The 12,086-nt window shown below is 51.9% G+C and overlaps 1 protein-coding gene and 1 pseudogene across 1 annotated transcript in view; one reads left to right on the top strand and one right to left on the bottom strand.

Annotated features, from left to right (window-relative positions):
- The window catches only part of LOC102426275 (unconventional prefoldin RPB5 interactor 1-like), a 1,797-nt gene extending 987 nt beyond the window's left edge, over nucleotides 1–810 (bottom strand). Inside the window, 2 exon segments of the mRNA XM_014450312.2 lie at nucleotides 6–641; nucleotides 643–810. Of these exon segments, the coding sequence (XP_014305798.1) occupies nucleotides 6–641; nucleotides 643–750 (744 nt within the window). The 5' untranslated portion in view covers nucleotides 751–810.
- A 7,069-nt stretch (nucleotides 811–7,879) lies between these two features.
- LOC102425963 lies at nucleotides 7,880–11,759 on the top strand (annotated as a pseudogene).
- Nucleotides 11,760–12,086: the final 327 nt, after the last annotated feature.

Raw genomic sequence — 12,086 nt, 5'->3', positions numbered from 1 at the left:
TTCACCGGTGTGCTGGCGTCTTCCTTCTCCTCTCTCTGTGAAGACGCTGTGTCTTCTCCGTTTGCAGTCCCGGTGGGAGGCTGACTCTCAAGTTCGCCCAGCAGCTCCTCCTGTCGCTCCAGTTCTTCCAGCCGAGCCCACAGCTCCTGGTCCGCGAGCAGATCCTTGGATTCAACATTTGCAAAATCCGCTTCAAAGCTATTTGAAGTTTTGGGTTTGGAGTGAGGTTTATGAGCAATTCGGTGTTTTGCTTTAAATTCGAAGTCACTTTTAATCTCTTCTCTTATGTCAACAGTATCACCTGCAGCATCACTCATTTTCTGCAAATCTTCTGTAAATTCAACTCTGGATTCAAAATTGGTCATCACTTTTTTTAAGTCATCGATTGTTTTTCTTACAAGTCCTTTCCGGTGCTCGACTAAGCCCACGGCCTGCTTTGCGGAACACTTGGCAAACCAATTGTCCCCCAGCAAGACAGTGACTTCATTGGTGTGGACGAGTTTTCCTGGCATGAAGGCCAAAGGGCCAAATGGTACCATGATGTTGTAGGACAGCTTGTCGGGCAGGGTGGCGAGCCGCTCCTGCAGGGCGCTGTAGTTGTCCTCCACCTGCTGCCAGTGCTGGATCTGCTCTCGGCAGCCCCGTGACCACCTTTTCCTGCTCCTGGCGGAGCCGCGCTACCTCCGGGGCCCGCAGCGGGGCCGGGGCCGAGGCGATGGCGAGGAGCGTGGGGTCCGGCGGGGCCTCCATGGCGGCGCCCGGGGCCTCAGCGAGGTGAACGAGTCCTAAACAAGTGTTTATGGAGGCGGCGTGGCCCCACGTTAGGCTAGGCGCCAGATGCTGGGGTCCAACCTCAGCAGGTCCAGGGGTCCCCAAAGGTGTGGACGGAGTCGGCGAAGAAGGAATGACACGGAGACAGCCTTCAGTTGATCAGCAGCCTAGCCAGGATCTCTAGCCAGGAACTCCAGCCAAGTTCTGGTTAGGAACTGACCAGGATCTGATGTTTATTGCCTTGTTACATCTGTACTCATACCAGTCGATTTTAATCCTTTCAATTTCTATTGCAAAGGGTTAGGGCGTTTCTTACCTCCATTCCAGGGAGTAAAGATTATGTAGCTTGAGCGTGATTGTTTGTAGTTAAAGTGATTAACTACCGGCCTGGCACTTAGTTAATGGGGTTGTATCCCCTCCCTAACGTCAGGGAAATCCCCACCTGGGGAAACAACCTTTCTCGGAGAGGTGACCTTGGTTAAAACACATGGCGCTAAGGAGAGCAAACATATTAAGAACAATATGCTATATATGCCAGGTCCCTTGAAACATATGCTGTGCAGATGTTTCTTTCCTGCAGCAACTGTGTCAAGCAGCAAGGATGGACTGGCTTCAGTGAGAAACATCGATCAGCTGCCTCCTGCACACCCCTACTGGGGATGTGCCTGAAACCAAGGTACATGCCCTTGACCAGAATCGAACCTGGGACCTTTCAGTCTGCAGGACGACGCTCTATCCACTGAGCCAAACTGGTTATGGCGACAAATCATGCTTTCTTATGCTTTATACCTTTTTACCCCCAGCTTTATGGAAGTATAATTGACAAAATTGTAATATATTTAAATTATTATTATGATTTGGCATTCACATACATTTTGAAAGGATTCCCACAATCGAGTTAACACATCCATCACCTCATTTATTTATTTGTTTGTTTATATTTTGGTTTTAAGATTTAAGTTCCACTCTTAGAAAATTTCAGTCATACAATATAGTATTATCAGCTATTGTCACCATGTTATATTTTAGATCCTTAGATCTTATTCATCTTATAACTGAAAATTTGTACCTCTTCCCATTCCATTTCCTACCCACCTCCAATTTATATATATATATATATATATATATATATATATATATATATATATATCTTCTTAAAATTGATTTCAGAGAGGAAGAGAGAGGGAGAGAGAGAGAAACATACTATATAATAAAACCCTAATATGCAAATCGACCGGTTGCTATGATGCACACTGATCACCAGGGGGAAGATGCTCAACGCAGGAGCTGCCCCCTGGTGGTCAGTGCACTCCCACAGGGGGAGTGCTGCTCAGCCAGAAGCTGGGCTCACAGCTGGCAAGCAGAGTGGCGGTGGCAGGAGCCTCTCTCACCTCCACAGTGTTAAGGACCCCTCGGGGGTCCCAGACTGTGAGAGGGTGCAGGCCAGGCTGAGAGACCCCCCCACACACCCCCCAGTGACTAGAGGCCCATAAATGTCATGCACTGGGCCTCTAGTCAATGATAAGAGAGAATCATTGATTGGCTGCCTCCTGCATACCCCACACTGGGAATTGAGCCTGCAACCTAGGCATGTGCCCTGACCAAGAACCGAACCATGACCTCCTGGTTCATATGTTGATGCTCAACCACTGAGTCATGCCGGCTGGGCCAATTTTATATGTTTTTATGCAAGACGTGGAAACAACTTGAATTCACAAAGCACTTTCACATGCATTCTATCATATTACCTTTATAGCAACCCAAGGGAAGAAAGTGAAGCTTAAATAATTGCTCAAAATTGCTTAATTAATAAGTAGTGAGGTTGCCCTAACCGGTTTGGCTCAGTGGATAGAGGGTCGGCCTGCGGACTGAAGGGTCGCAGGTTCGATTCTGGTCAGGGCATGTACCTTGGTTGCGGGCACATCCCCAGTAGGGGGTGTGCAGGAAGCAGCTGATCAATGTTTCTCTCTCATCAATGTTTCTGACTCTCTATACCTCTCCCTTCCTCTCTGTAAAAAATCAATAAAATATATTTTTAAAATTAAAAAAAAAAATAAGTAGTGAGGTCAATACTTGAACCCACATCTCCTGGCCTCAAGTCCAGGGCACTTCCTGAATAATGCTGGTGTTTAACATCACAGGCTGCCCAGATGGGTGGAGCTGGCTTTGACTGCTTGTGTGAACTAGGGCAAGCTACTTACTCTCTCTAACCTCCTATGCAAAGTGGAGAACTTAACAGAAACCACCACATTGGCTGTAGCGAAGTGATAATGCGTGATGCTCAGCACAGCACGGTGTCTGACATCAGTGCTCCTTCAGCGTTAACTATTATCTGCCGAAGGGCAGAAGGCTGGGAGAGCCGTTTTGCCACTGACAGGGGAAACTGAGAGGCTAAGTCCAGGGAATAATGGAGCCTGAGGACTGGCGTGCAGGTGGAGGCCATTCTTCCATGATAGAGACTGTCACCCCTAGAGAGGTAGTCACTGGCATGAGATAAGCCATCCTGTGAGGAGACACTGAGGAGGAATGGCAGAGGGCGGAGGCTGGGCTTTGAGATCAGCCACGTGAATTGCAGGAGAGGCAGTTAGGCCTTAGGCGACTGAGTGAGCAAGCATAATGCATGTCTGTCTCAGAAAGAAGAGGGGCGACAGCAGGAAGGGCGCCACATTAACTTAGAGGTCAATGAGAATGAAGAAGTTGCTGGGCTTGGCAGAATTAAGGTGCTAATACTTCCCACTGAATCATGGAGATTATTCCACTAATGATTATTATTACTGCTGTGGCATACAAAGATGAGCCTGAAAGAGGTTGCCCACTGTGGAGAAGAGGAGACAAGTCCATGTATCTCTATGCAGAGGATTTGGCTGACTTTAATGGGCACCAAGTGTTGGTAATGATTTATGAGCTCACAGAGATGGAATAGTTTGCATTGAGCCTTGAGATTTGAATAGGCTTTTGACAGACATTCCAGGTAAAATAGATCATGTAAAGAAAAGGCTGGCCCTGACCGGTTTGGCTCATTGGATAGAGTATCGGCCTGCAGACTCAAGGGTCCCGGGTTCAATTCCGGTCAAGGGCATGTACCTTGGTTGCGGGCACATCCCCAGTAGGAGGTGTGCAGGAGGCAGCTGATCGATGTTTCTAACTATCCCTCTCCCTTCCTCTCCATAAAAAATCAATAAAATATATTTTTTTTAAAAAAGAAGAAAGAAAGAAAAGGCTGGGAGGTGTGAAAATGCAAATCCCAGAGACTGAGAAAGTGTGGCACAAAATAAGGCATGTAGGACCATGTGGGTAAATAAAGCTAGAAAAGCAGATTGAGGCAAGATTTTGAAAGTCCATCAGTACCATACCAAGGAGTTAACTTTCTAGGAAATAGTCATTAAAAGTTTTTGAAGTGGGTGAGGCATGATTACATCTATACTCCAGAAAGAATACCAGGATGGAGTGCAGAAGCCCGAGGGACGGCGGGACCAGCGCAGACCTGAGGATGGGTGGTGGTCTGAGGAACTGGGGGGAGTCAGAGGAGAAAAGGCAGTCTTCAGAGAGAGGGGACTTGACAAGGAGTGAAGGGGCCACACAGGCAGGTTTGAGCCTGGGTGATTGGGCAGAGGTGGCATCACCCGCAGACCATAAAGTCATTAGGGGACTGAGTGAGCAAGCTTAATGCAGGAGGTGGCTCGAGTAGGTGTGGGTGGGAGTGAGCTCTAGACAGAAGGAGTGAGAGATGATCAATGTACAGTTGGATCCTAGATGGCTCCTGATGCCATTATCCAAAATATTTGGATATGAGACGTGTTTGGTTTTAAATATGATAAGGTTTAGGTTCCTGAGAGCTAAAGTTTAAAAAATCAACCTCATTGAAGTATAATTGATGTACTCCCTCTGTCCCATAATAAGAGTAGCAGTTGATGAATGTAATTTGTCCCATAATAATAGTAGCAAAAGAAAATAAATATAGAACACATTTATTATCAAAAAACTAGATTAAATTAAACAATAAATTAAAAATAGTACTCCTAATTTTTATTTTGAGTGTTCAGATAGTTTCTGGATTTTTCAATAATTTCGTTACTGCATTTTAAACTTGTAGGTAGGATCCCTTGGCTGCGAAGCTTTGCTTTCCCTATATGCGTGAGCTTAAAATTATGGGAGCCATCGTTCTTCATTGCTTCCAGCATAACTTGTTGAAGTGATAGAAACGTATTATCCAGTATTTCGGGAGAAATGTTATAAAGGCTAACATGGTGCCTCTTCTGCTAAGAGGAATATGTCTAAGTTTTTCAAGTTTTTCTCCATAATCTTTGCATTTATGTCCACAGTTTTGTTTTTTCAAAGAATCAACATTAGCATAAGAATCTCCTTGACAATTATTTTCGGAGCACGTTTCCAAATTCTTGATATGGTCATTCTGTTGCACTTATGCACTAAATTGTTTTGCAGCTAACGTAATGCACCTTTCTGCAACTTTTCCTTTTCTTTGATGCATCAAGAACTGGACATCACAACTCGATCTTTGCTTGAAAACTCTCTTTTTTTCATCTTACTTTTACAATGGGTTGATATTCAACTGAAATAAAACAATTGATTTTGATCAGCGGATGAAATTAGAAAAATAGTTATAATTCGTAATAATTAGATTAACCTAAAAATTGAAAGATGTGTCAAAACAAATGACAGATGTCATGAAACATTGATTTTGATTGAAGGCTTCGCAATTTTGCACTACAACATAACTTACAGCTGCATTCGCCAATAATTCCCGTTTAAATATTCACTTGCTACTATTATTATGGGACAGAGGGAGTATAACAAACTGCACTCACTGAATATAATGAATTTTGACAAATATACACACCTGTGCAGGTTCAGCTTCATGGGCATGTGACCAAGGATCACACAGGGTGCTACTCTCAGAAGATCCCTGTGCTTGGGTTTTAATGCTCTTGAGTTCACAATCTTGAAATTCTTAATTTATCTTTGAATTTGTGTTTTGTAAATGAAGTCCAATGGGACAGTGTTGGGTGGAGGGGCTTGGAGCATGAACTCCTACTGAGTCTCATCTGTCAGCCCCCACTCCACTAACCCTGACTCCCACCCATTCCACCCCCACCCCCCACCTCAGGGTCAGGCTGGTTCCTAGGTCTCAGGGCAGGGCATGGCTGCACCGCCCCGCCCCCCCCCCAGCACATTCAGAGAATGACATGTGAGCATCTCACCCATCAGGATCCAGGTATCAAGACAACCCAGCACAGAAGTTGCACTTCCTTGGAGGTCCTGGGGTGGGGGTGGGGGTGGGGGGAGATACCTAGAAAGGGAAGGGAAGATACCTAGAAAGGGGAGTGAGTGTCCCTGTTCCCTAGGAAATACAACATTAAATAGCAATAAGTAAATAAATAAATAGATAGATAGGTAGCATGATAGGTTGAGAGAGATCACCAAAAAAAGAAAGAGTTTTATAATTTAGTACCTTTAGTGGCATTTTCCTCCTGCTTCCCTACATTTTCATTTTCATTTTGTACTGTGCCAGGCCAACTATGTAGCCAGCCCTGCACTGGTATAACTACCGCTACCATCAAGATACAGACATTTCCATCACTCCCAAATGTTCCTCTTAACCCTTTGCAGAGTCAACCCCCCTCCCTCTGCTGCACGCACACACACACACACACACACACACACACACACACACCCCGTGCCATTCCCAACCACTGGTGTACTTGGAGACGAATGAATCTTAAAACGTGGATCAGGGCTCTGGGCCTCTGAGGAGCTCAGGGAAAGTAGAGCCAAAACAGATTCGGGAGTGACCCCAAAAGGGGGTTAACCTGAGAGAGTTGTGATGATCCAAAGAAATGTGGGGAGTGTGCCCCCACCCAGGGATTACGAGGGGACAGCAGAGGAAAGCCAAGGCAGAGGACAGGAGAATTTGCCATATGAAGGGCACAGTAGTTTCTCATGAAGAAACTACTAGGTAAATTGAAAGTAGTTGGAACTTTGCTTTTTGGGGAACGAATAGGGAAAGGGTTATGAGAGCATAGATACTGGCACATGCACTACCCCTTTGGAAGCCAGGTCATCAACAAAAGAAGGCAAACAAAACGCCTTATCCTTGGTCCCAGAGCCTTTCAGGACCCCACCCCGCTTCCTGGCCCCTTTTCTTTTCCTGCCTTAGTCTGCAATGCCCTGTCCCTGATCTGGGCATAGCTGACTGCTCCTGATCATCCAAATCTCAGTTTAAACATGACCTCCTCAGACCATCCCCAATCACCAATGTAAAACGGCACATCAACTTAATATACCCAATATAATAGCCTCTGTTACATCTATTATTGTTAATGTCTGCCCTGTCATCCATTTCTATACCACCCCCCGCAAAAAAAATACCCTTAAGAACAAGAACTTTGACTCATGCAGGGAAGCATTCCCAGGGCCTAGAACTCAGTGTCTGGCAAGTGGAGGAGGATCAATAACTGTTGAGTAAAAAGAAGTCAGTCAGGCTCTGGCCTGCCGGAAGCCGGTCCGTCCTTGCTGCTTGACACAGTTGCTGCAGGGAAGAAACATCTGCACAGCATATGTTTCAAGGGACCTGGCGTATATGGCATACTGTTCTTAATATGTTTGCTCACCTTCTTGGCACTATGTGTTTTAACCAAGGTCACCTCTCTGAGAAAGGTTGTTTCCCCAGGTAGGGATTTTTCCCTGAAGTTAGGGAGGGAATAAAACCCCTTAACTAAATGCCAGGTGGGTAGTTAATCACTTTAACTACCAACAATCACCCTTAAGCTACATAATCTTTACTCTCTGGAATGGAGATAAGAAACGCCCTAACCTTTGGAATAGAAATTGACAGGATTAAAATCAACTGGTATAAATACAGATGTAACAAGACAATAAAAGACAGAACCTGGAATGCAATGGACCGGAAGTGGGAGCAGAAGTGACGTAAAGTGACGCTACGCACCTCTTCGGCGCACAAAGTCCGAACTGGCAGACGGAGCATGCACTGGTGCCCCGGACTAACTGGGGAATTCCCTGGAAAACTGCGTCATGTCCCAGTGCCACAGGCTGGCATCCCTTACCTGGAGTGGCTGAGACCCTTAGATGTTCAGAGTGGGTTTTGTCTCACAGACCCGCACAGCCTGCATGTCAGCCAACCTCGGAGCCCTCCTGAGAACAGGCCATTATGCCCAAGATAATCCTGAGTGGGGTGACCGTGGATTTCCCTTTCCAGCCATACAAATGCCAGGAGGAGTACATGGCCAAAGTCCTGGAGTGTCTGCAGAAGAAAGTGAACGGCGTCCTGGAGAGCCCCACGGGCACAGGGAAGACCCTGTGCCTGCTCTGCAGCACACTGGCCTGGCGGGAGCACCTCCGTGATGCCATCTCCGCCCGCAAGATTGCTGAGAGGACCCAAGGGGATCTCTTCCTCGCTCGCCCCTTGTCTTCCTGGGGGAATGCTGCTTCAGAGGGAGACGCCACAGTTTGCTATGCGGACATCCCAAAGATCATTTATGCCTCCAGGACCCACTCGCAACTCACACAGGTCATCGGCGAGCTTCGGAACACGTCCTACCGGCCCAGGGTGTGTGTGCTGGGCTCCCGGGAGCAGCTGTGTATCCACCCCGAGGTGAAGAAGCAGGAGAGTAACCACATGCAGATCCACCTGTGCCGCAAGAAGGTGGCGAGTCGCTCCTGTCATTTCTACAACAACGTAGAAGAAAAGAGCCTGGAGCAGGACCTGGCCACCCCCATCCTGGACATCGAGGACCTGGTGAAGAGTGGGAACAGGCACAAGCTGTGCCCATACTACCTGTCCCGGAATCTGAAGCAGCAGGCTGACATCATCTTCATGCCCTACAACTACTTGCTGGATGCCAGGAGTCGCCGGGCACACGGCATCGACCTGAAGGGGACGGTGGTGATCTTCGATGAAGCTCACAATGTGGAGAAGATGTGCGAGGGGTCGGCGTCCTTTGATCTGACGATGTGGCCCGGCGATGTGGCCTCTGGATTGGACGTCATTGACCAGATCCTGGAGGAGCAGAGTAGGGCAGCGCAGCAGGGGGAGCTCCGCCTGGAGTTCAGCGCAGACGCCCACTCAGGGCTGAACATGGAGCTGGAGGACATCGCGAAGCTGAAGATGATCCTGCTTCGCCTGGAGGGCGCCATCGATGCTGTGGAGCTGCCCGGAGGTGACGGAGGTGTCACCAAGCCGGGGAGCTACATCTTCGAGCTGTTTGCCGAGGCCCAGATCACACGTCAGACCAAGGGCTGCATCTTGGAGTCCCTGGACCAGATCATCCAGCACCTGGCAGGACGCGCAGGGCTGTTCACCAACACGGCGGGACTGCAGAAGCTGGCGGACATCATCCAGATGGTGTTCAGTACAGACCCTGCCGAGGGCAGCCCCTCAGGGGGGCCCGAAGCCTCTCAGTCCTACAAGGTACACATCCACCCTGACACCAGCCCCCGGGGGACAGCTCATCGGTCAGATGCTTGGAGCTCCACGGCGTCCGGAAGGCGAGGGAAGGTGCTCAGCTACTGGCGCTTCAGCCCTGGCTGCTGCATGCGCGAGCGGGTCCGCCAGGGCGTGCGCACGCTCCTCCGCACCAGCGGCACGCTGGCCCCGTGTCCTCCTTCGCCCTGGAGATGCAGATCCCCTTCCCAGTCTGCTTGGAGAACCCCCACGTCATTGACAAGCACCAGATCTGGGTGGGGATTGTCCCCAGAGGCCCTGATGGAGCCCGGCTGAGCTCCGCCTTTGACAAACGGTTCTCTGATGAGTGCTTGTCCTCTCTGGGGAAGGCGCTAGTCAACATCACGCGCGTGGTCCCCCACGGGCTCCTGGTCTTCTTCCCCTCCTACCCCGTCCTGGAGAAAAGCCTGGAGTTCTGGCGGGCCCGGGACTGTGCCAGGAAGCTCGAGGCCCTGAAGCCTTTGTTTGTGGAGCCGAGGAGCAAGGGCAGCTTCTCAGAGGTGATGGGTGCTTACTACGCAACTGTCGCCTCCCCGGGATCCCGAGGGGCCGCCTTCCTGGCTGTGTGCCGGGGGAAGGCCAGCGAGGGGCTGGACTTCGCAGATGTGAACGGCCGAGGGGTGGTTGTCACGGGTCTCCCGTACCCCCCACGCAAGGACCCCCGGGTCATCCTCAAGATGCGGTTCCTAGATGAGATGAAGGGTCGGAGTGGGGCCTCGGGCCAGTTCCTTTCTGGGCAAGACTGGTACCGGCAGCAGGCGTCCAGGGCTGTGAACCAGGCCATCGGGAGGGTCATCCGGCATGGCCACGACTATGGGGCCATCTTCCTCTGTGACCACAGGTTCACCAGTGCGGACACCAGAGCCCAGCTGCCATCCTGGGTGCACCCCCACGTCCAAGTATACGACCACTTCGGCCACGTCATCCGAGATGTGGCCCCGTTCTTCCGGGTGGCTCAAAAAACAATGCCGGCGCCCCTGGCTGCCACCCCAAGCCCGGGCCCGGGAGAAGGCACCGCCCCAGTGGCTGTGTCGCTCGGGGCCCTCTCCACCAAGAAAGCCAAGAGTCTGGACCTGCACGTCGCCAGCCTGAGGCGGAGGCCTCCAGGACTGCCAGCCTCCGGGGACGGCGGGGACACCGAGGGCAGCCTGTGTGTGGAGTACGAGCAGGAGTCGGTTCACACCCAGCGAAGGCCTGTGGGGCTGCTGGCCGCCCTGGAGCACAGCGAGCAGCTGGCCCGAAGGCCCGGGGAGCAGGCCGGGCCTGGGGAGGAGGCACAGTGCCGCTCCAGCACGTCCCTCCCGGGTGAGAAGAGGTCTGTGGCGGAGCAGAGAGGAGGCAGGAAGAAGATCAGGCTGGTCAGCTGCCAGGAGGGGCTGACGGCAGGTGCGCAGGCGGACAGAGCCAAGCTCTTCATGGTGGCCGTGAAGCAGGCGCTGAGCCGGGCCAGCTTTGCCGCCTTTACACAGGCCCTGCAGGAGTACAAGGGCTCGGACGACTTCCAGGCTCTGGTAGACCACCTCAGCCCCCTCTTTGCCCAAGACCCCAAGAAGCACAGCCTGCTCCAAGGCTTCTACCAGTTCGTGCGGCCCCACCACAAGCAGCAATGTGAGGAGCTCTGCCTCCAGCTGACGGGCCGAGGCTGTAGCCATCTGCCTGAGCACAGCCTTCCGCGTGGGCAGTGGACACAGCCAGCCCCGGACCCTGGTGGAAGGAGGGAGCCTGTCCCCAAGATGACCCTGTCCCAGAGTGCGGCCAGGCAGCTGGACAGCTGGACCTGAACCAGGACCAGCCTCACCTGGCCTCCAGGCCACCACCGGAAGGAGACACTGGCCTCTGTCCACAAGAGGGGTGTGGCGGCCCTCAAGCGGAGAAGCCGAGCCAGCCTGCTGTGAGCACCTACCTGGCAGATGCCCGCAGGGCCCTGGGGGCTGCAGGCTGCAGTCAGCTCCTGGCAGCACTGACCACCTACAAGCGGGATGATGACTTTGAGAAGGTGGTGGCTGTGGTGGCAGCACTGACCACCTCGAGGCCCGAGGACTTGCCGCTGCTGCAGAGGTTCAGCATGTTCGTGCGCCCACACCACAAGCTGCGCTTCTGGCAGACGTGTGCAGACCTGACCGGCCGGCCCACCCCGGACACAGGCCCCTCCGAGCCAGAGAGACTAGGGAGGACCCAGAGCAAGATCTCCTCCTTCCTCAGGCCACGGCTGGACCCCCGTGACCCCACGGACAGACAGTCTGAGTGGACCCCCAGGAGGACACTGCGTGTTGGACCTGGGGTGCCTCCACCAGGAAGCAGAGCCACTGGCCACTCTTCTGAGACGCCTGGGCACGGCAGGGCCTCCAAGGCTGAGGCCACCCTCCCTGGATGCAGCACGGACACTTGTCTGCTGGCTCAGGGTGGGCCAGGCCCAGCACCAGCAACCTACCAGTCAGAGAGGCCGGTCTGCACAAGGGACACCCCTGAGACAGCAACCAGGTCTCGGGCCACCTGGGAGAAGCTCTGAAGCCACCGTGGGGTGGGTGGGCGAGGTGCTTCCCCAGAACTTTCCCTGGCTGCTGGCTTGTGGGGATGGGGGGCTCAAGGGTCCACAGCTGGGCCGCACCTGGAGTGGGTGGTCTGCTCCCTGGCATGCTGGGACTGTGCCTGGAGGTGGGCTGAATAAAGCTGCTGGCACATGGGGATGCTCTTCGCATTGCCTGGGCTTGGTGATGGGGTTTGAGGTGCCAGAGAGAAAGGATGGGGGTGTCTGCACGGGGTCCCCCCCCACCGTCCCACGAGAGGGTGCGGTGAGCACGTTGTCTAAACTTGGCTCAGCCTCCATCCTGCAGCT

The sequence above is a fragment of the Myotis lucifugus genome, unplaced genomic scaffold (genome assembly GCF_000147115.1).
Source record: "Myotis lucifugus unplaced genomic scaffold, Myoluc2.0 scaffold_1994, whole genome shotgun sequence".
In the NCBI taxonomy this organism is placed as follows: Eukaryota; Metazoa; Chordata; class Mammalia; order Chiroptera; family Vespertilionidae; genus Myotis; species Myotis lucifugus.
This window is presented reverse-complemented; position numbering and strand designations above follow the sequence as displayed.